Genomic DNA, 24,060 nt, shown 5'->3' with positions numbered 1-24,060 from the left:
ACATTGTAACTACATTTATGGGTCAGAAAAGTGGAAAAAACATTATAGTTCCCCTTTCAGACATTTTTTTTTCTAAATGAGAAGAAAAGACATGATTCTTAGCATTTTTAAACATTAAAGTAAAATATTCATATTTTATTTTATTTTTCATGAATTTATTGTCACTGTACGAAAAAACTACCATGAGAATAGAACATTGTAACTACATTTATGGGTCAGAAAAGTGGGAAAAAAAACATTATTATTCTCCTTTCAGACAATTTTTTTTTTCTAAATGAGAAGAAAAGACGTAATTCTTAGCATTTTTAAACATTAAAGTAAAATATTCATATTTTATTTTATTGATTTATTGTCTTTGTTAGGAAGAACTAACACGAGAATAGAACATTGTAACTACATTTATGGGTCAGAAAAGTGGAAAAAGCATTATAAGTCCCCTTTTAGAGAAAAAAATAATTCTAAATGACAAAAAAAGACGCAATTCTTATCATTTTTAGACATTAAAAGTAAAATATTCACATTTTATTTTATTTTTCATGAATTTATTGTCTCTACGGAAAAACTAACATGATAATAGAACATTGTAACTACATTTATGGGTCAGAAAAGTGGAAAAAACATTATTATTCCCCTTTCAAACAAAAAATGTTTTCTAAATGAGAAGAAAATACGCAATTCTTATCATTTTTAGACATTAAAAGTAAAATATTCATATTTTATTTTATTTTTAATGAATTTATTGCCTCTGTTAGGAAAAACTAACACAATAATACAACATTGTCACTACATTTATGGGTCAGAAAAGTGGAAAAAGCATCATAGGTCCCCTTTCAGAGTTGTCCAAGTTGTTTACAAAGTACCAGGCAAGGCTATTATGCTAATTTTCAGCACTTTGTATTGAGTTGTGGACTCCTATAGAGCAGCTACACACAATAACAAGCACAGAAAGCTTTCTAGTTCTTCCAGAATCTGCACCTATTCATCTGTATTTCTTAGGATTTTGTGCTTCCCTCGAAAACGGTCTGTTTTAATGTACCCGCCTCCAGACACGCCCACTATGCTGTGGTTGGTCAGAACGGCTTCCAGATATGTAGTGCAGGAGCTCTGCAGCCCCATATAAGGAAGTCCAGATCAGTTAGTAAAAAAAACTGTGCGGAATCATTGAAGACTTCTTTCAGGGATCACTTCCAAATGTGTAAACGTCGCCAGCCAATCACAGGGCTTATTCCTGAAAAGTTGTATTTTCTGTCAAAATGGTTCGATCCTCACTCTCCTCCAACCAGGAACTGTTGTTTTGTCCCCGGGTAAGACACTTCACCATTTAATGCTACCCAGTGCAGCTGTAGCTACAGATGTAGTTTACCACCACTAGTGTGTGATTGAGTAAATGAGTGTCGCTTGTTGCTAGGCAGATTTCATAGGGCTCAATGACAATATTGGTACTTTTTTAAAAGGATTATTCACTTTTATGGGTTTTATTTACTGCACGTATAGACAAACAACCATTCACACTCGCTTTCATATATTGAGTCTTTATTGTATTTTCTGTCAAAATGGTTCGATCCTCACTCCCCTCCAACCAGGAACTGTTGTTTTGTCCCGGGTTAAGACACTTCACCCTCTAATGCTCCCCACTGCAGCTGTAGCTACAGATGTAGTTTACCACCACTAGCGTGTGACTGAGTGAATGAATGTCGCTTGTTGCTAGGCAGATTTCATAGGGCTCAATGACAATATTATTACTTTTTCATAAGGATTATTCACTTTTATGGGTTTTATTTACTGCGAGGGGCGAGAAAGCTCAGTTTAAAAAAATCAACTAAAAGGTTTTGGCTCACAAGTGAAGAGGTGAGGCTCTTATAAAAAGAAAAAAAATGAAAAAAGAGGGTGGTTATGAATTATTTCTATAAATGTGTCAGCCCTGTGGATTTAGTGGACAGGAGAGGTCAAAGTAAACAAGAACATGGATGTAGTACCATACTGTACTGTGTGTATATAGAAAAGTCTGTCATAATAATAATATATAAAAAAAAAAAAAAAAGCAATGGCACCCTGAAATTGGACCTTGGGGGGGTTGGTCTGCGTGTTCCACATGAAATCTCCTCGCTCCGTGCTTCCTTGCTGAACAGGGCAGAAATGTGATTTTTAAAAAAGCGAGCCTGCAGCCTGGCGTCAACAGGTGAACGTGTGCTTATAGCCGTACGAGATAAGTCCAGAGAAGGTCAGGGATGACTTTTCCAGCAGATGGATCTCACATTGTCTCCAGTGAGGCGCTGTAGCGTGTAAGCTGGACTTAATCCTCCAGGCAGCGTGTACAGCTTGCCTTGCATTTGTCTCCAAATAAGACTTTTAAAGAGTTTTTTTTTTTTTTTTCTCCGCGGGGTGAAGATCCGCCTGTCATTCCTCCATAACTTGCAGGGAGAGGCGGTATGAATTGATACAAGGGCAACGCCTGACCCCTCCGCTCTTGTTAGTTCAAGCCTATGAAATATAAAATAGTAAGATTACAAGCTTGATATCCCATTACATTTGACTTCCTGGGTTTTTTTTTTTTTTCTGTTAGGGTGTGTGTGCTAGTTATTAGCTTGTTTGGCTCCTTCGGGGCTCAAGGTGTCTATCGGTCAAAACAATCTCAACACAATTTTATGATGCATTTGTCATGCGGTTATATAAAGAGGACCATAGCGAGCTCACCCTGTAGAATAGCACTGAGGTGCACGGAACATTTAAGTTGAACTTACTGCGCTAACAATGTCTTTTTCCGCTATCAAATTTTATTTTCATTGTATAAAAGTTAGCACAAGTTGCTAAGTTGTTGACAAATGACTGCATCATAGGCTGGAATGTATCAGCTGCCTAAACGGGTGGCAATAATTTAGCTTTAGCTTACTGCGCTAACAATGCATTTTTACACTATAAAGTTTGTTGATTTCATAAATGCTAGCGCTATATTGTTGAAGCAATTTATCTCCTGCCTAAACAGGTAGCTGTAATCAAAGGGCTAATCCAAACAAGGGCAGTTTAGCTTTAGCTTATTAAGCTAACAAAGTATTTTTCTGCTTGAATGTATATTTTGATTTCATAAAAGTTAGCAAAAGTTGCTACGTTGTTGAAGTGACAAACAACAGCATCAGAGGCTGGAATGTATCAGCTGCCTAAACGGGTGGCAATAATTTAGCTTTAACTTATTGTGCTAACAATGCATTTTTACACCATAAAGTTTGTTGATTTCATAAATGGTAGCGCTAGTTGCTATATTGTTGAAGTTGAAGCAGTTTATCTCCTGCCTAAACAGGTAGCGGTAATCACAACATGGGCAGTTTAGCTTTAGCTTATTGAACTAACAAAGTATTTTTCTGCTTGAATGTATTATTTTGATTTCATAAAAGTTAGCACAAGTTGCTACGTTGTTGAAGTGACAAATGGCAGCATCAGAGGCTGGAATGCATCAGCTGCCTAAATGGGTGGCAATAATTTAGCTTTATCTTATTGTGCTAACAATGCATTTTTACACTATAAAGTTTGTTGATTTCATAAATGCTAGCGCTATATTGTTGAAGTTGAAGCAATTTATCTCCTGCCTAAACAGGTAGCGGTAATCAAAGGGTTAATCAAAACAAGGGCAGTTTAGCTTTAGCTTATTGAGCTAACAATATTTATTTCTGCTCAAATGTATTATTTTGATTTCATAAAATGGCTGAAATGTTGATAAGTAATGTTGAGGACTAAAAATAACACAAAGCTTTGACTTTTATTTCAGATCTAACTTTATTTGAGCCTTTTTTCAAAATAAAACAAATACCTATGTCAACATACTAGACTGTTCTTTTCATGTTATATGCTAAATTGTTGAAGTGACACACTAATACCAGCAGGGGGTGCTATTGGTTTACTTTGCTGTCTAAACAGCTAGTTGAGTTTGCCATAGAAGCATGATGAAAAGTCCCGCCCCCTCCCCAATAACATTTGTTTTCAATCAATGCCTCTGTAAAGTGTGATTTTCCGCCATTTTGGGTCTTGCCAGAACCCTGATGCAGGTGTGGGAGGTTTCCTCCTTCCCCACCCAGACCAGAAAAGTACCTAAAACAAGGTAAGAGCTTTTGCTAGGATTTTGACATCACTATTTAAAACTCAAATGGGTCAGTATTGCTTTGTTCTCTTCATTTAAAAAATCGCCATTGTTATAAACAGTACATCCTCCTGCCATGATGTGAACACTATTCACGAGTATGCTATTTTAGTAGTGTTTCAGATTGACTAGAGTCTCGTAACCTCTGGTTGTAATGAGCGGGGGAACATTGAACATTGAAATAAAGAAATATATTTAATATATTGTCTTTTACTAGCATTGAGGGACTCACGTTATCACGGACTACCTGTTACTTTCTCTTCCTCTACTTCTACCTCTACTCACTGCAGTGGCTCTGGTCTTATCCAAGTAACACTACTGACACCTAGCGGTGGGAAGTAGAATGCACGCCGCAGGTATCAACGAAATCCGGTGTTCATTTTGGTTTTATGAAGAAAATAGTTAATGACTGAGACAGTGTACGTGTAAGTAATCGTTGATTGGCTAAGTATGGATCACAGTTCACGTTCAAAGACTAGATAGGACAGCTCTAGTGTGAGAATGAAACCTATGATGCTTGTTCAAACATACTTACGGTCCTATTGCAATTTCATTCAATGTCCTGGGAAAGGTAATAGAGGAAAATTGGTGTCATTTTAGCAGCATCAAGATGAAATATGAAAGAAAAATACATTTTTAGGGTTGTAAAATAAGAAATAAAAGGATGTCATTTTTTAAAACAGTTTGTGACAATGAAGTCAAAATATTATAGGAGTAAAGTGATATTACGAGAATAATTTTAAATTAGCAACAAAAAACAGCAAAAATTGGGGAAAAAAAGGCACATTTTATTAGAATAAAGTCAAAATAAAAGGATGTAATTTTTAAAAATTGTTTCCGACAAAGTCAAAATATTATAGGAGTAAAGTGATATTACGAGAAGATTTTTAAATTACCAACAAAAAACAGCAAAAATTGAAAAAAAAAACATTTTATGTCAAAGTCAAAATATTAAGAGAAAAAATATAAAATATTCTAACACAGTTTTGTGAGAAGAAACCCAGTGTTGAAATATGTAAAAAAAAAAAAAAATTCAAGTAATATGACAAAACAAAATAAAGTTGTAATTTTAGTATTTTATATATATTATATACATATATATATTATAAAGTGTAGTACAAAGTATTATAAAGTATTTTTTTAAACACAAAGACTGCCGTTCTTATTAATCATACACCTTTTCACCTGCTGTATATCAAAGCTGGTATTGAAATATACAAAATATAACTTTTTAGCATATGCATTTCTTGCTTTACAAAGCATAAGCATATTCTAACGCAGTTTTGTGAGAAGAAACACAGTGTTGAAATATTAAAAAAATATTTTTTCAAGTAATATGACAAAACAAAATAAAGTTGTAATTTTTTTTTGGAAAATTTGAGGAAAAAAATGTGGAAAAAAGTCAAAATATTATGGGAATAAAATCATACTACAATATGAAATGTAGAAAATATTATATATATATATATATATATATATATATATTATAAAAGTGTAGTATGAAGTATTTTTTAAACACAAAAAAAGTTCTTATTAATCATACACTTTTTCACATCAAAGCTGGTATTGAAATATACAGAATATGACTTTTTAGCATATACATTTCTTACTTTACAAAGCATAAGTGTCCCTATTATATGTTGTGTAACCATAATACGCTGTACCATGCCCTCCATTCACATACCTTCTTTCATGCTGTTTCTGCTTGGGCGGCGGCATGTTCCCTTCACCTGTTGACCATGCCCCAACGACGGCAAACCTTGAGTGTTTTATTCGTACAACGTACAAGTACAACGTTCAAATAGAAAGCTGAGTGCTTGTTTTTGATACAGGAAGCTTAGTGCTTATTGGGTCAATATGCGTATGCCAGATGGGTGCCGCCCTCATCAGGCTTACATGAAGTGGACAAAACCAAATCGAGTCGGGAGGGGTCGACAACGTTCACGGCCTGGCCTCAGCAACTAAGATATAGCAGATATACGTTCAGTCTTATAAAGATGAAGCATCACTTCAGTTTCTTGGTGCTGTCTCGCAGATGAAAAACATGGAGGTCTGTGAGGTCAGAATACTTTAATGCACTCAGTTAGCATTGCTCTTTGACCAGCACGTTATGAAACAGAAATGTAGAACAGGGACGCTTTGAAATTCCAGAACATGATATATGATGTCAAATACATATGTGCTGTATAAAATACCCTTCTTTTAGCGACTGTGCAGCCCAGCATGCGGCCCCTAGCAAGGAAGGAAGACAAAGCTAAGCCAAATGTCAAGAGTAAATGAAAAATATAATTGATGAGATGGAGCAGAATGCATGAATCAATCATGTGATCCTCACAGGGTTCCCGATTCCATCCAGGTCGAAGCAAGGAAAAATACAAAGCACGAGGAAAACATAGTTTAACATGATTTCTATGCATAGGCGTATTAATGCATAGTGTTATCTTTTGTGTGTGATTGGTAAAATGATGTTGAATGTGTCATATTGCCTCATCTTTTTTTAACAAATATATAATATTATGTATTTATTTAAATAATATTTATTTATTATATCTATATTTTTATATATTTATTATATTTATATATTTTTTATCTTTCATATTGCCTCATCTTACCTTAAGCAAATAAATATATATAATATATTATAAATATTTATATATTTTTTTTTAATATTTTTTTTATCTTACCTTAAGGGCTTGACTGCTGCTGACTGCAATGGCACCTCTCCGATTGGGAAAATGAATGGATAATATGAATGTTAAGGTGACTATAGGGGTGTTATGTAACGTCCACAGGGCTCTAACAATGTTAAAAACTGTGTTTAAAAGATCATACACGCGTTTTTTATGCCACAACCATGAAAAAAAATCCGTAAATTACTATTGAATACTACTTACGGGACATTCACTGACCGTGATATTTGGTACATTTAGTGGACCGTTCACATATGCATGTGGTAAAAAAAAAAACTTTAACCATACAGTATTACTCTTTCTCCTCTTTGGAGGCTAGCTAAAGTCATAAACAAACTTGACAAATGGTCAATGGAGGGTCATAAACAGTTTTCTTTGCCCTTACTATGAAAATATTAAATTTATAGATTAGGAATCATGTTTTTCAGGTCAGGAACAAATTAACTGTGATAAAAAAGGGAATATTGTATAAAGAAAAAGTATTGAATTCAGCTAATTAGCAATGGGAGCAAATACTATTGGTTATATTTCTTAGTGTAGGGATTTAGCGACATCTGCTGGCCGTGCATGGAACAACAAGTTAAATAAAGAACTTATTGGTCAACTTTGTATAGGTGTCTAACTATAATAGTTATATAGTTAACATGTACAATCTTTATTTGGTGTGTACCCTCTGCTGTATTATTATTTATATTTTTTAAATGATAATTAGGCATGTTTTCCATTATGTGGCTGTTAGATTGTGTTCAAAGAAGCATGAAAAAACCCACAACTGTAATATGAATTTTTGCAGGGGTGGAGCCTATCCCAGCTGTCTTCAGGCGAGAGGCAGGGTACACCCTGGACTGGTGGCCAGCCAATCACAGGGCACATACAGAGATATAAGATCTTTCTGTGTGTAGCACTATAGGAGTCCAGAACTCAATACAAAGGGCCTAAAAATGAACACAATAGGTCCCTTTTGATATTATAACATTACAGGAATTTAGTTTTTGCAATATTTTAGGAACAAAAACAGTGAAATATCACAATTGAATGTGATTATTTTATTTCCCTGCTCAATTTTTGCGCGTTGCATTCATTGATTTTCTACCGCTTATGCTCACGAGGGTCGCAGAGGGTGCTGGAGCCTATCCCAGCTGTCTTCAGGCGAGAGGCGGGGTACACCCTGGACTGGTCGCCAGCCAATCACAGGGCACATATAGACAAACAACCATTCACACTCACATTCATACCTATGGACAATTTGGAGTCGCTAATTAACCTAGCATGTTTTTGGAATGTGGGAGGAAACATTCCTTAACATTCATTAAACTTTCAGACCGTTTTAGTGTAGTAAATACATCTGCATCTTATACTTTTGATGATGTGTGTCTTTATTTGAGGAGCCCAGAGAGGGGCTAACGTCATTGCAGCACCCCAATGTAATGCAATACAGTATGGGAAAACTTTTCAGTTGTTTTTAAAAAAAAAAAATATTCATATTGGTACATGTTTGTATATTTGAGTGTGAAGTTGCTGTATGATGACTTTAGTGACTGTTATATTGTTATGTACAATATTTTTATACACTATACTGTTATATACAATCACAGGGCACATATAGACAAACAACCATTCACACTCACATTCATACCTATGGACTTTGGAATTTGGAGTCGCCAATTAACCTAGCATGTTTTTGGAATGTGGGAGGAAATCGGAGTACCCGGAGAAAACTCACGCATGCATGGGGAGAACATGCAAACTCCACACAGAGATTGCCGAGCGTGGAATTGAACTCAAGTCTCCTAGCTGTGAGGTCTACGTGCTAATCACTCGACCACCGTGCAGCCCTATATGAATGAATACGTTATTTAGTACAGATTTACAACACTCTAAACATGATCTAAAATAAAAAAACACTAAGCGTATGTGAGACAATTAATTCTGACTTTATTCATTTGCCTTTTTTAAATCTGCCTGGTGTTCCTCCGGTCTTCAGCTTCTTTTTGGCCGATCCTTTCACTTCGGGTTCCTACGTGGGAGATACAAATTGCAGTCGAGTGAGCGCAATATTAGACACAGACTGTATACTTAATTGTTGGACCTGAGATGTACTTTACCTTCCGTTTAGAAGACAGAGACCCAGTGACGGAAAAGAACGAGTCCAGTCGTCCCTGCGTGCTCCCCTGGCGACTCTTCACGATCTTCTTACACCCGTTTCGGATCCTGTCCTCGCTGCAAGGACGTGCAATCAAATCATCAGAAAAGGACCTGCATTGTTGATAACGTTTGCGTCTTACTTGAACTGTTTCTCATCACACATGAACTTCACCAGCTCGTCCTCGTTCGGCTCGCTCCACTTTAGCTCCACTTCGGAACAATCCACCACTTCCGGTTTCAGAAACAGCTGCCTGGCCTCCTTGAACAGCCAGTCCTCTGGAGCAGGGTGCTTCTACATGAAGGGTAGGAGAAGAACACATAAGAGACAAAGACCTCGGAGACAAAGCCTCCGAGGTCAATGGACTTACTTACATTGGGGTCGATGTTTTCCAGGATCTCCTCGATGCTGCCGTGCTGCTTGATCAGGTCGATGGCTCGCTTGGGGCCGATCCCCTTGATGGTGCCGCAGTAGTCGCAGCCCAGAAGAATACACAGGTCTATGAACTTGGTGGGAAACAACAACAAGGTATGAAGGGGTCATTCAGAACACCACATGATCGTGAATCTTACCTGCTCATTGGTCAGGTTGATGTCCTGCAGGATGCGAGTAAAGTGGAACTCTTGGACTGGAAGCTTCCTATGAATATTTCTTTATTATTTACACTGCAATACTGAATATTGTATTGCTGTATTTAGCAGCACATAAGACACTCAAGTATTCAAATAAGAAATATAATGAATCAATTCAATCCGCAGTGATGCGCATCCTTTGCGCATTTGCAGAGAATGCGCCCCCTTGCCCCTAAATTTCTATTATTATATTCATATTTACTACACAGAATAGTACCACTATCATGTTTCTAACAACTCCACCATGCCATGATTCTTAAAGGGGATGCATGTAATGACGTTACTTGGCTTCGCTGGCAGTGAGGTGTCGAAGCAGGACGTTTGTTCCGAAAGTCAGCCCGTCCATGTCCTCTGTCGCCGTGGCGAAGACCTTCCCCGCTTTCACCAGAGCGGCACAGCTGGCCTCAGCCTCGCACGGCGCCTGCAAACATTAGGTAGAATTTGTGAAAAGCTAATGGGGTGCTGGAGCCTATCCCAGCTGTCTTCAGGCAAGAGGCGGGGTACACCCTGGACTGGTCGCCAGCCAATCACAGGGCACACATAGAACAAGAAACAACCATTCACACTCACAAAAATCTGGAAAAAATTCACCTTCGATATAAATAAAATTAAAGTAATATTTGATATTGAAAATAAATATTAAATACATTTTTATTATTAAAATGAAATAAAATAAAAATGAAAAGCACAGATTAATATCACTAGATAACTAAATAATTTACAGCATTTTTGGACATCATTTTGCATCACTTTTGTATTAAAGTATTTGACTTGTAGATACTGAATAGTGTGGTGCACGGTAGGCGAGTGGTTAGTGCGCAGACCTCACCGCTAGCAGACCTGAGTTCAATCCCACCCTTGGCCATCTCTTTGTGGAGTTTGCTGTACTGGTGGCCAGCCAATCACAGGGCACATATAGACAAACAACCATTCACACTGGGCGTCACGGCAGGCGAGTGGTTAGCGTGCAGACCTCACAGCGAGGAGACCAGGGTTCAATTCCACCCTCGGCCATCTCTGTGTGGAGTTTGCATGTTCTCCCTGTGCATGCGTGGGTTTTCTCCGGGTACTCCGGTTTCCTCCCACATTCCAAAAACATGCTAGGTTAATTGTCCATAGGTATGAATGTGAGTGTGCACGGGGAGAACATGCAAACTCTACACAGAGATGGCCGAGGGTGGAATTTAACTTGTGTCTCCTGGCTGTGAGGCCTGCGCGCGAACCACTTGGTCACCGTGCAGATGGTTGATTTTTCAATTAATGCAAAAAAACAAAACAAAAAGAGTTCATCAAACAAAGCGAACCTCAATGTACGGCACTCCCATCAGGGCCAGCAGCTTCTTGCACTCGTCATTATGCTGCTTGGTGACTTTGACCAGGCGCTTTGTGAGTTTGTCAATGTTCTCCTGTTCCCCTAAGAAGACAGGATAAATACACTGTTACTCCTAAAGAGAAATACTGTTAAGTTGAATTCATATCATTTTCTTTACCCATTTCCTGGGCTTGTGCGAGCATCTTCTCAGCTTCTGCTCTTCTCTCCCCTCTCTTCTCCAGCTGAAGCCCAAAGGAGGAGTAGAGTTAGACAATAATAGCCTTATAGCAATAACATTTCAATGTTTCTCCTGCTTGAAGCGCCCACGCACGAACCTCTCCCGACTTAAGCTGTGGGGGTTTGCCATCAAACACGTAAACAGGCTTAATGCCGTGCTCCAGCATGCGGATCGTGCGGTAGAACATTCCCATAAGGTGGCTGGGAATCGGAAGAGAAAATCAAGTGAGAAAAGGATTGTTGTGATTGGTTTGGTTTGTTTTGTGAGCAGCTGTACCTGGTCGTCTCGCCATCCTCGTTCTGTAGTACGTTTCCATCTTGTCGCACAGCAATCAGGAACTGGTAGATACACATGGAGGCATCTATAGCGATTTTCCTGCCTGGAAAACGTGATAACGCTTATTATATGACCTTGTTGTTACACCATAGACATTGAAGCTTAAATCATTTACCAAAATAGTTCTTGATATCTTGCTCTTTTATGGCAGCAGGAGCCTGGTCCGCAATCAGTTTGGCGAGTCCGTGAATTCCCATTTTGGAAAGCTCTAAAACACAACACAGTGTGATGCTAGCTTGTATGGTGCTACTGAAAAACTATGTGATTATTTCCATATTTATCCAATATTCCCAGCAGTTGTGTTACTTATAATGTATAATGTAGAGGTTTAAATGTGGAATAAAGTTGCACTGAAATGTCCCGTTTTGTTAAGTAATACCCCAGACTTGTGCTAGCGAGCCGACAAACACGTACTCGGTTAGCAAAGTTATCGGTTAGCATTACAACAAAAACATCGCGACATGTCATCGAGCGTCATTCATGTCAGCGACACTAACATTAATGGACAGCATTTTAATAATAATAATCCAAATGATAAATTTCCACGGAGTCCACTTATTGTTTACAAAACACTTACAATCGGTGTCCGCTTAAAGTTGTGCGCCGCAGCCAGGATGTGCGTCTGTTTCGCGGGAAATTAAACGAAAGGCATTACTAATCTGTCCATCGAACGCGCCCCGAGAAAACAGAAGGAAGCGGTTCAGATCGATGCATCACGGTGCGATTAAACTGGTCTTGTGTTCTAAGCAAGAATGCTGATTGGTTCCTTACAGTTACACGGAAATCCGGTCAACACAACAAATACTTCAACCATTGACGCTTCGTTATCGTTTTCAAATGTGTCATTTTGGTAACATTTAACTTATATATACTCATTTATTTGTCATATTGTTAAAAAGGTTGCGTTTATCTTGTATAAACGAGAAGAGAACATTAGAGGCGTGTTTTTTTCTCCGCCCACTCCGGAAAACTGAAGAGATCTTTGGTATTTTTTTTATTTTTATGGTGACGTGTAGTCAGTCGTCCCTCAAGTCTTGAATATCGTACATTTGTCAAATGATAGAACGAAATGGACCGTAAGACTGTTTAACGATTGACTTTTGCGAATAATTCGTCGAGAATTGTTCTAAAGCTTTACGAAGTGTCCGAGCAAAGAGGAGACGGCCGGGGCCTGGAGGAATCTGACGGAGAAACAGGTTTGCTGGACCAGCAGCTCACACCGGGTGATCAGATATTGATATTTAATTTAGTAATTCATAACCACTAATGTACATATAATCCAGAGACATGGCCAAAGTTACATTTAATCATTGTTTTGGGTTCGACCTGATTTGGAAGTCAAGTCAAGAGCTTTTCTTTAATGACAAATACTTGCAAAATGTGCAGACATATAGATAATTTTGCAGTATATTATGGAAAAGAGTACTTCTGCCATATAGTGGATCTTTGACTAGCACCCTTTTTGCAGTACAACCTTAACAACACAGATTTCCTGTCATGGAGGATCTTTGACTAAAATGTGAAAATGTGGATTTGCCACCCGCAGGCATGCTGATGTAAGCGGCGGGACAAGTTTTTTGGAGATGATATAAGACACACCCAGTTAGCAGTTACTAGTAGTTGAATATTCACAAGTTCAATGTTCATTGAAGTGATGTCACATAGAGTAAGTAAGTAATGTTTTATGTTTGCAGCAGCAGGCGTTTTACACCGTGGGTCAGAGGTCAAGAGGTCACCCACCGGGACGATGATGAGACTCTTCTGCGTCTTGATCCTGGGTTTTTTCTCAGGCGGGACATTGGGCTACAAGCAAGGGGACAACGTGACCCTCTATGTCAACAAAGTGGGTCCTTATCACAACCCCCAGGAGACATATCACTACTATACGTTGCCTGTTTGCAGGCCAGACAAGGTCAGTCGTTTAAACCAACGCTTATATATCCAAAATGTGGTACTGCAAGCATTTTCGTGCCATTTAAAAAAATATTTGTCCTCAAGGTGCATCACAAGTCCTTGAGTCTTGGAGAGGTACTGGATGGCGACAGAATGGCCGAATCATTGTATCACATTCGCTTCAGAGAGAATGTTGAGAAGAAAATCCTTTGCCAGCTCACGCTGTCAGAGAAGCAGGTATGGTCAAGACTGTATGCTGTTGTGGGGCACCATCATATCGCCCATTGTTGGCTAACCGGCATGCTTTTTCATATATTATACTCCCCGGGTGTTAGTAGTAATGGTAATGGTGTAATTTCATTTGAACATGCATCAGATTACAATTGAATGCATCACATTATCAATTCACAGTTCCACATGTCCAAAAGGAGTAGGAAGAAGCAAAGCTTATTAAATCCCACCCCTCCATCTGGTACTTTTACAATCAGTAACTGTTACATTTGTTCACTTCCTGCTTTCCTAATATAGTTTAAGGTTTTTTATTTTTTATTTTTTGTCCTATACCGAAGTACAAGGTGATATGACCATACAGAAGGAGTAGGAAGAAGCAAAGCTTATTAAATCCTACCCCTCCATCTGGTACTTTTACAATCAGTAACTGTTACATTTGTTCACTTCCTGTTTTCCTAATATAGTTTAAGGTTTTTTATTTCTTTATTTAAAAAAAAATTGTCCTGTACTGAAGTACGAGGTGATATGACCATACAAAAGGAGTAGGAAGAAGCAAAGCTTATTAAATCCTACTCCACCATCTAGTACTTTTATTGCTTGACAATGCTTAATTTCTGGATATTATGACCAATTGGTGAATATTATTTGATCTTATTTGATCACAAAACAGCATATTTTATTAATAATTAATATATAGTTTTGAAAAATTCAAAGCACAATGTCTTGTGGAATGACTGTTAAGGCATTCAGAAGACATGATTATATGTAGTATTCTTCATTGAGCACTAGGTGTCAGTAATGTTACTGTATTTTTTAATTTAAAAATAAAAAAAAAGAAAACCTTAAACTGTATTATGGAAAGCAGGAAGTGAACAAATGTAACAGTTACTGATTGTAAAAGTACCAGATGGAGGGGTAGGATTTACTAAGCTTTGCTTCTTCCTACTCCTTTTGGACATGTGGAACTTTGAACTGATTATGTGATGCATTCAATTGTAATCTGATGCATGTTCAAATGAAATAAAACCATTACCATTACCATATTGTCTCCTAGCACTGGAACACATTTACAGCAACACAATTATGTCAACTATATTGGTTAATATTAATGTCAATGTGACCATAGGGGTGTTATTCCATGTGTAGAGGGCTCTAATAATGTCAAAGCATGTGTTTAGAAGTTTGCGGTGTAAGTATGTGGAAATTCACTTATCAAGGTTGTTTCTGCGACCAATTAACAGCGATAAGTGAGGGATTACTGTAATTAATGAAGAGTTATGATGAATGCATGTGTTTATTTTTTATTTTTTGTTTGTTTTTTTAGATGGACCAGCTTCGTGAGGCCATTGAGGAGCTTTACTACTTTGAATTTGTCCTGGATAACATTCCATTCTGGGGCTTTGTAGGGTACATTGAGGAGAGCGGCTTCCTGCCTCACAGCCACAAAGTATGACATCTTCTGAGTCTCTGGGGAGGGGGGGTTGTGGGATGCATGAAAAAAAAAACTAAAAAAAGCATCCTTTCGTCTCCATCAGGTTGGCTTATGGACCCACCTTGACTTCAACATCGACTACAACGGCGATGCCATCACTTTCGCCAGCGTCTCTGTGAAGGACATCAAACCCGTGCCTTTGGAGGAGGAGGCCGGGGCGAGCGGCCTGACAGTCACCCACACATACAGCGTGCGCTGGTTCGAATCTCTCCCGCTCAACGCCGAGCACGTCAGAGACTACTCGTTCTTCCCCAAAACACTGGAGATCCACTGGTTGTCCATCATTAACTCTCTGGTGCTGGTGGTGCTGCTGCTGGGCTTCGTCATCATCATCCTCATGCGGGTCCTCAGGAGCGACTTCGCCAGGTTGGGACTAATTAGTCACCTGCATATATAATGTGATGATTTAATGACATACGTCTAATGGTATAACAGGTATAATGCAAAGGAAGAGGCAGGCTGTGATGACCTTGACCAAGGAGACAATGGCTGGAAAACCATACACACTGACGTCTTCAGGTTTCCTCCTTACAAAAGTCTACTCTGTGCCATCCTTGGAGTTGGGGCTCAGTTCCTCACCCTCGCCACAGGTGGTTACTACTTATCGACCACACACACTATGCACAATCAACAGATACAGGACTCTACGGCTCATGTCTGGCAGGAATCATCGTCATGGCGCTCCTGGGGATGTTCAAAGTGCACCACCACGGCGCCATCAACTCGGCGGCCATCGTCTTGTACGCTCTGACCAGCTGCGTGTCGGGCTACGTGTCGTGTGGCTTTTACACGCAAATAAACGGGAAGCGTTGGGTGTGGAACATCGTCCTAACGTCGTCTCTATTCTCAGGTAAGGGATGCGATAAATCCTCTTTTAGAGTCACACATTTGTAATGGTAATGGTTTTATTTCATTTGAACATGCATCAGATTACAATTGAATGCATCACATAATCAGTTCACAGTTCCACATGTCCAAAAGGAGTAGGAAGAAGCAAAGCTTATTAAATCCTACCCCTCCATTCAGTAACTGTTACATTTGTTCACTTCCTGCTTTCCTAATATAGTTTTTTTTTTTTTTTGTCCCGTACCGGGAAAAAAAAACACACATTCTCAACCTCTCAGACATTCACTAATAGACAGTAGGTATTTTTTTATTAATTTATTAACTTATGTATTATTTAATAAAGCACATGTACACTGGAACCTTGGTTAGTGGCCGCCCCGGTTAGCATGTTTATCCGTTAACGCACAATTTTGTCTCACTTAGTGTATGATACAGTATTGTCTTGTTGTGTTATTAATACACTGTGCGAGTCAAATGTATTTTTACCACAAAACGTCCTATTAGCATCCTTAGCTTGCTAACTAAAACTTTTAATTATATTAGAAAAGCAGGAAGTGAACAAATGTAACAGTTACTGATTGTAAAAGTACCAGATGGAGGGGTAGGATTTAATAAGCTTTGCTTCTTCCTACTCCTTTTGGACATGTGGAACTGTGAACTGATTATGTGATGCATTCAATTGTAATCTGATGGATGTTCAAATGAAATAAAACCATTACCATTGACCATCTGTCCAATGATTATAAAACGTTGAGGATATCTGTATTGAATGTGTACGGAAAAAAAACACATTCTGCAGTTACTTTTAAATGTATTTATTTAATAAAGCACATATACACTGGAACCTTGGTTAGTGTTCGCCCCGGTTAGCATGTTTATCCGTTAACGTCAAAAATGTACGGCACAATTTTGTCTCAGTTAGTGTATGATACGGTATTGTCTTGTTGTGTTATTAATACACTGTGCGAGTCAAATGTATTTTTACCACAAAACATCCTATTAGCATCCTTAGCTTGCTAACTAAAACTTAAACTATATGATGAAAGCAGGAAGTGAACAAATGTAACAGTTACTGATTGTAAAAGTACCCGATGGAGGGGTAGGATTTAATAAGCTTTGCTTCTTCCTACTCCTTTTGGACATGTGGAACTGTGAACTGATTATGTGATGCATTCAATTGTAATCGGATGCATGTTCAAATGAAATAAAACCATTACCATTATGTGGTAATGGTTTAATAATTGTGGTTTACATGGAAGGATGAATGGTTTTACAGTTACATAAAACATTTTTAAATGCACATAAATGATGAATGAAAGGGATGGGTGAACATTTAAGGTTACTTTTACCTTTACTGAAGACAGGACTGTTCCCAAAGACACAATATGGCAGCAAAATCAACACCTTCTTCCTGTTTGACACATAGTTACATGTCCAAAGTGAAACCAGAGCAATGAAACTACGTCTTCATCCCACAGCTCCTCTGTTCCTCACCTGGAGTGTGGTCAACTCCGTCCACTGGTGGAGCCACTCCACTCAGGCTCTACCGGCCACCACTGTGCTCCTCCTGCTGGGGGCTTGGGTGCTGGTGGGCTTCCCGCTCACCGTCATCGGTGGCATTGTGGGTAAGAACCGAGCGGGCAGCTTCCAGGCTCCCTGCCGCACCCGCAATATCCCTCGTCAGATACCCACACAACCGTGGTATAAACACACCGCCGTGCACATGGCCATCGGCGGCTTCCTGCCATTCAGGTGAGATCCTGTTGTTTGTTTGTTTTGTTTTTTTTTGACTAATTTATCTTTCATTTTAGCGCCATCTCAGTGGAGCTGTACTACATCTTCGCCACCGTCTGGGGCAGAGAGCAATACACGCTCTACGGGATTCTACTCTGCGTCTTCGCCATCCTCCTCTCAGTGGGCGCCTGCATTTCCGTGGCGCTCACCTACTTCCTGCTGTCTGGCGAGGACTACCGATGGTGGTGGCGTAGCGTGCTGAGCACAGGCTCCACCGGCCTCTTCATCTTCGTCTACTCCATCTTCTACTACACAAACAGGTCAGCCATGAGCGGCCCGGTGCAGAGTACCGAATTCTTCGGCTACTCTTTGCTCACGGCGCTGGTCTTCTCGCTGATGCTGGGTAGCGTCTCCTTCTGGGCCTCGCTGGCTTTTATTCGCTACATCTACCGCAGCCTCAAGATGGACTAGGAGTGCTTTGTGGAGATGATCGCATCTCACCTTGCACATTTGTTACTGGAATAATAAGAACACGGGGGCCTCGACCGGGATGCTAAAGGGGCTAGCGCTGGAAGATGTCATTGCATAACAACATAAGGGATGAGCCCAATCAGGAGTGAAGCTGCTATTTGGTTCATGTCAGCATCACTTTAGTTTTGATGGGATTTCACAGCATCAGGGGAGCAATATTGACATTGTGGCCACCTTTGACTGTGATGTAAATAATCTTTTAAATAAAATACCGTTTAGTAATAGCTGGTTTTGATGGCTTATTGGGCCGCTAGCCCAAGCTGCCAGGTAGTTGCCAGCACTGGAACACACACGATTACTATTCATGGCTACTATATTCGGTAACTAGTGGAAATATTACTATAGGGGTGCTATTTTATGTCTAGAGGACTCTAATGATAAACACCTGGATTTAACTAAAATTCATTCATTCATTTTCTACCACTTATCCTCTCAAGGGGGTGCTGTCTTCAGGGGTGAGAGGCGGGGTACACCCTGGACTGGTCGCCAGCCAATCACAGGGCACATATAGACAAACAACCATTCACACTCACATTCATACCTATGGACAATTTGGAGTCGCTAATTAACCTAGCATGTTTTTGGAATGTGGGAGGAAACCGGAGTACCCGGAGAAAACCCACATGCACAGGGAGAACACGCACACTCCACACAGAGATGACCGAGGGTGGAATTGAACCCTGGTCTCCTAGCTGTGAGGTCTGCGCTAACCACTCGACCACTATGCCACCCAAGTGGCTATTCATGTGACTATTCATGGCTACTATATTCGGTAAGTAGTGGAAAGATTACTATAGGGGTGCTATTTTATGTCTAGAGGGCTCTAAGGTTAAACACTTGGATTTAACTGTGCAACAATTTTTGTGTGGATTGACATTCTAAAATTAATTAATTCATTCAAGGGTCGCAGGGGGTACTGGAGCCTATCCCAGCTGTCTTCGGGCAAGAGGCGGGGTACACCCTGGACTGGTCGCCAGCCAATCACAGGGCACATAGACAAACAACCATTCACACTCACATTCATACCTATTTGGAGTGGCCAATTAACCTAGCATGTTTTTGGAATGTGGGAGGAAACCGGAGTACCTGGAGAAAACCCACGCATGCACGGGGAGAACATGCAAACTCCAAGGGTGGAATTGAACCTGTGAGGTCTGTGCGCTAACCACTCAACCGCCATGCTGCCACAATCTAAAATTACAATTATGAACAAATTAGCAAAAAAAATTATATTTCAGGGAAAAAAAATACTCAAATGCAATTTATGGGATTGGTTTTTAGCAGTTTATTAAAATCATCAAAACCACCCTTCTACCCATATCCGTTATTTTTCTGTATGCAGCCTCTCCCTTGAGCTAACCAAATATATACAAGACATTCTTCCAAGTTGTGTTCATAGAAAAACACGTGCATAGGTTTGACCTGTCGTCTAAACGTGCTGTATTATCAAGCACAAGGACACACCAACTATTTAAATATTTGTGTATAAAAATAAAACTAGGTGGTAAAAAAAATGTATGAACAATGTACAATGTACTGAAAAAAAATTATACAATAGTAAAAACAGCACCTCCTACTGGCAGATATGTACATAGCAGTTTGAGACGCTTCAACTGGTGACAGGCTCTCCATCTTTGCCCTCAAAGTTGCTGTCAGGCTCGTTGTTGCCGCTCAGATGGAACATACCAGGGTTGTACTCGTACTGGCCGACGCCCGAGGGCATGGGCCAGCCGGCTGCGGGCACCATAGCTTGACCGGGGGTCCCCGAGGGGTAACCAGCAGACCCGGTGGCGCTGCCCATGGAAGCCAGATAAAACGACATATTCTGGGGTGTAGTCTTCTTAAAGGCCGGTCTTTGTGTTTCTGGTTGATACTGAAAAACAATACAGGAAGTTAGAATGTCATACTTCCTGTTTTGATGTTACATCTCGCCTTTAAGGTCTTAACCCCAACTATGGTTAAACCTCCATTATGGATGTGTTGCTGTGTGTCCAAGTCATTGTTTGTCTGTTATGAGCCAACAGGAAACCAGACAGGACGACGGTGAATGAGATTTCCTTACAGGTGGAACATAGCCGAAGAAAGCACCGTGTCCTGGGCTGCGATCGGTGTTGGTGCAGTAGCGCTCCAACCTCCAGTTGTCGTCTTTCTGGTGCCTTCTTAGTTTCATTCTTCTGTTTTGGAACCAAGTCTTCACCTAAGAAGAAGAAGATTACATAATAAGAGGTAGCTCATTTAGATTCTCTTACACTTCCTGTTCATGTGAACATCTCACCTGTTTGTATGTAAGCCCCGTGTGCTCGGCTAGGTTCTTCATCTCCGCAGGAGGGAGATATCGCTGCACGCTGAAGCGCTTCACAAGAGCGTTCATCTGGCTTTCCGAGAAAGCCACACGCACCTTGCCTTTAGGGGTCTCCGTAGCAGGGGTCGTGGTTTCTTTCTTAGGGGTTGGCAGCGGCATCTGTAGGGGGAATACGTTGCCCACCTCCGTGTAGGAAGGTGGCTCACCCATGAATGAGCTGGAAACATCTCCAACACCCGGACTCCTGTCTGCGTCCCCACTGGGGTCTTTCTTTGGCAGTGTGGTAGGGTCCGCCGTCTGTGGGAGAGTTCCCTCTCGGTTGCTACCATAACTCCATGAATCTGTATGCAGGATCCATATAAATTATTTTAAAAAGGAGATATATTATATTGGTACATGTTTGTATATTTGAGTGTGAAGTTGCTGTATGATGACTTTAGTGCCTTTTATATTGTTATATACAATCACAGGGCACATATAGACAAACAACCATTCACACTCACATTCATACCTATGGACAATTTGGAGTAGCTAATTAACCTAGCATGTTTTTGGAATGTGGGAGGAAACCGGAGTACCCGGAGAAAACCCACGCAATAAGTTACCATCAAATTTGCTTCTTGGGCTTCCTCGTCCATGAAAATGTTGGTTTTAATACTTTTGGTGTGGGCATGTAGGCATTTTTTGCCACTATAACCTTGATTTTAATTTCCAAAAATGGTAAAATGAACCTCAAAAGAATCATATTTGTTACCTGGCCATTAGTGAGGGCTCTTAAATCAATTAGTTTGATTTATTTTCTCATTTTAGTATTAATCACTAAAGAAACATATATGGTGTTTGGGGTCAATTTTGACCCATATATATATATTAATGTCAAGAAAAAGTAGAAAAAGTTATTGTTTTCAGCAACAGAACTTCAGTATAAACTGAAATCTTTTTCAACTGAATACTGAAAACTTTATAGTCATTTTATTATAACCATCCCTAACAATACAGTGGTCATAATTTCAACCAGACCATTTTAAAATGTAGTAAAAATATTTTTTTTTGTTTTATTTTGTTGAAATAGAGTTTCCTGACAAAGTCAAAAGTCCTTGATGCAATAAACAAATGTTATGTGACTTTTTTAATGCATTTTATGCATCACGAGGCTTAATGACATTTAACGACTCCAAATCACGTCGCAAGATGGCGCCCTTGGTCCGGATATAAACGAGAACAGCGTTATTGTGGACAAAAGTTACACCAAAATGTTTAATATTCGTTCCATTAATTTATATAAACTCGCGAATGTGAGCTACGTTTTTTGCTACACATACCTGGTGAAGCGTAAGCCTCCGAGTCACTAGTGGAGTCGCTCCCCGCTCTCTTGCTCTCCTCAGCGGTTGCATCGTAGGCGGCTCGGTGGGACCCAGGCTGGAGGAGGAGGCGGCGGTTCGCTTGGCTTTCCCCTAGGTAGACGGCACCTGGGCTTTGGTAGTGGCAATGGCCGTTAGCGACATGCTGTTCCGGGCTGTGAGGCGGGGACTCCTCGCGGGACCTGGCAGTAGCGGCGTAGTACACCTGTGCCACCCCGGGGGCGTAGTTGCTATAGTCGGCGTTGCCGGCGTGGTGCTGCTCGTGTCCGTGCTGGTAGACTAGGCCGTAAGCATAAGCATGGTAGGACGGGTTGTAGTTGTAGCTTATCTGTGTCTTCCAGTCTGCCATTTCCTTGGGAGCTCAATTTAAAAAAAACTATGTTTTAAATAAAGTTTTTACAAAGACAAACAGACTTAAGCACCGTGACCCGGCCTGGGAGGCCAAATTATGTTCGTAAATCGCGCCACCTTGTCGGCTGCTGTTTTTAAGGAGGCGCATTGGCTGTGGACAGGTGTGGAGGCGGGTGTTGAGATTTCAGCCAATCATCTCCTTTCACTCTTTCACAGCCGCCCTCTCATTGGCTCACTTCTTCATGTAGTGAAATGGTTAAATCAGGTCACCTTAATCTAACGTATTCTTGTTTTTAACCTCATATTTTAAAAATTTTGTGTATTTAAAAGATAAATTATGATTTTAAAAGTAGATATTTAATATGATTAAATCAGGCCACATTAATCTAATCTATTCTTGTTTTTAACCTCATATTTTTAATATTTTGTGTATTTAAAAAAATAAATTATGATTTAAAAAGTAGATATTTAAATATGATTAAATCAGGCCACATTAATTTATTCTTGTTTTTAACCTCATATTTTTAATATTTTGTGTATTTAAAAGATAAATTATGATTTTAAAAGTATATATGATAGTACTCAATTTTTGATTGACGTTATGCACTAAAACAGATTAAATATCTTACATAAGTCACAAACAAAAAACATTGTTGCTAATCCTAAGCAATATATCTCATATTTAAATACACATTACTGAAGATGAAAAGCTAACTGGTCTAAGAAAATATCTTGTTTGTCAAAAATATGTATATTTAAAACGTTTCAGATATTTAACATTGATTTAATTCAATTTTGCAGTGTAAATTGGCAGATACAGTAGATGAACTGAATTTCATGCCACTTTTGGTTTAATTCCACACTTTGTTTTGTATTGTTTTTAAGGTACAACTGCCCTTTGACCTTTCCACGATCAAAATGAATCTAACAGAGCGAAGCAAAGCATAGTTTGGGCCTTCAAATAAGACATTTGTGTCCATTTGTGTCATATTACATAGGTAAAAAAAAGTAGTAGTTCTGAGCGTCCTCCCTGTGACATAATGATGTGTTTTTCACGAGTCGATGATCACAAACAACAACCCCTCGTCCTCCTCGCTTTGAACATGTTGACGCAAACGCCCTCTTCCCTCATTTGCAATCCTTTTCATAAAGATGACTTAGATTAGTGTTTACATTTCCATCTCAGTTGCTGTTTGTGTTGCCCCCCTCCTTGCTGCTATTGGCATGATAACGATTCACTTAGTGGTGACAATATGAGCTTGATGGCCGCATCAGCATTTGACATCTTTGACCAGACATTTTACATTAGCATTGGAATGTACTTGAGTCATCTTGTTGCTGCTTTTCTCTTTTAAAAGAAAACATAGGTGTTGCTTTTATTCATGGTCTGTCTCTAATGTTGAGAATCCAAGCAAAAACAAGCTTGTTGGTATGAGTAACAAGAGGTATATACAGTATAGTATTTAATGTCATTTCAATTAATTTACCTCAGGATTGTTCAAGATTTTGCAGCCAGGAGGCATTTTGTGACCCCTTTTAAAAATACAATTAAACTCGAAAACAGCACAAATGGAAAAAATAGCAATAATTTTATGAGACGAATGTCCTAATAATTGCAAAGTTGTAATCTTGGAAAAAACGAAATGACGAGAATTTAAAAAAAACAACAAAATTGGAAGCATATAATTGAAATAATTTGACTGATAATTGGAAAGTATAATGACAATAAATCTATATATTTATTTTATTTATAAGAAACATAGGTTTCTTTCAGAAAATAAAGAATTATAAGTATTTGTTATAGTACATGTTTGTGTTAGATATCAACAAATAGAACAT

The 24,060-nt window shown here is 39.3% G+C and overlaps 3 protein-coding genes and 1 long non-coding RNA gene across 12 annotated transcripts in view; 2 read left to right on the top strand and 2 right to left on the bottom strand.

The window, feature by feature from the left end:
* The window catches only part of LOC131108662 (uncharacterized), a 43,942-nt gene extending 34,857 nt beyond the window's left edge, over positions 1 to 9,085 (top strand). Inside the window, exon 4 of the long non-coding RNA XR_009120502.1 lies at positions 8,936 to 9,085. This is a non-coding gene — a long non-coding RNA (uncharacterized LOC131108662). The remainder of the gene's footprint in view (positions 1 to 8,935) is intronic.
* Positions 8,733 to 12,178, bottom strand: fen1 (flap structure-specific endonuclease 1). The gene is made up of 12 exons (XM_058059864.1): positions 12,058 to 12,178; positions 11,596 to 11,688; positions 11,421 to 11,523; positions 11,242 to 11,344; positions 11,085 to 11,148; positions 10,899 to 11,008; positions 9,879 to 10,015; positions 9,535 to 9,601; positions 9,337 to 9,468; positions 9,105 to 9,256; positions 8,925 to 9,039; positions 8,733 to 8,836 (listed from the first exon to the last, which is right to left on the bottom strand). The coding sequence occupies exons 2-12, from the start codon at positions 11,675 to 11,677 to the stop codon at positions 8,759 to 8,761; spliced, it is 1,143 nt and encodes a 380-aa protein (XP_057915847.1). The 5' UTR covers positions 11,678 to 11,688; positions 12,058 to 12,178; the 3' UTR covers positions 8,733 to 8,758.
* On the top strand, positions 9,343 to 18,431 carry tm9sf1 (transmembrane 9 superfamily member 1). 9 transcript variants are annotated; one of them, XM_058059859.1, is made up of 9 exons: positions 9,343 to 9,490; positions 13,175 to 13,392; positions 13,479 to 13,610; positions 14,929 to 15,051; positions 15,140 to 15,462; positions 15,532 to 15,686; positions 15,761 to 15,946; positions 17,421 to 17,694; positions 17,754 to 18,431. In XM_058059859.1, the coding sequence occupies exons 2-9, from the start codon at positions 13,228 to 13,230 to the stop codon at positions 18,145 to 18,147; spliced, it is 1,752 nt and encodes a 583-aa protein (XP_057915842.1). In that variant the 5' UTR covers positions 9,343 to 9,490; positions 13,175 to 13,227; the 3' UTR covers positions 18,148 to 18,431. The 9 variants fall into 9 exon arrangements, with proteins under 9 accessions (XP_057915842.1, XP_057915844.1, XP_057915843.1 ...); XM_058059861.1 differs by having other exon boundaries at positions 9,373 to 9,490; positions 13,178 to 13,392; XM_058059860.1 differs by lacking the exon at positions 9,343 to 9,490 and adding an exon at positions 10,900 to 12,465 and having other exon boundaries at positions 13,178 to 13,392.
* A 1,054-nt stretch (positions 18,432 to 19,485) lies between these two features.
* nanog (nanog homeobox) lies at positions 19,486 to 22,381 on the bottom strand. Its single transcript, XM_058059862.1, has 4 exons — positions 21,832 to 22,381; positions 20,483 to 20,850; positions 20,270 to 20,404; positions 19,486 to 20,080 (listed from the first exon to the last, which is right to left on the bottom strand). The coding sequence occupies exons 1-4, from the start codon at positions 22,217 to 22,219 to the stop codon at positions 19,817 to 19,819; spliced, it is 1,155 nt and encodes a 384-aa protein (XP_057915845.1). The 5' UTR covers positions 22,220 to 22,381; the 3' UTR covers positions 19,486 to 19,816.
* Between the last annotated feature and the right edge of the window lie 1,679 nt (positions 22,382 to 24,060).

The sequence above is a fragment of the Doryrhamphus excisus genome, chromosome 21 (assembly GCF_030265055.1).
Source record: "Doryrhamphus excisus isolate RoL2022-K1 chromosome 21, RoL_Dexc_1.0, whole genome shotgun sequence".
NCBI classification, from domain to species: domain Eukaryota; kingdom Metazoa; phylum Chordata; class Actinopteri; order Syngnathiformes; family Syngnathidae; genus Doryrhamphus; species Doryrhamphus excisus.
This window is presented reverse-complemented; position numbering and strand designations above follow the sequence as displayed.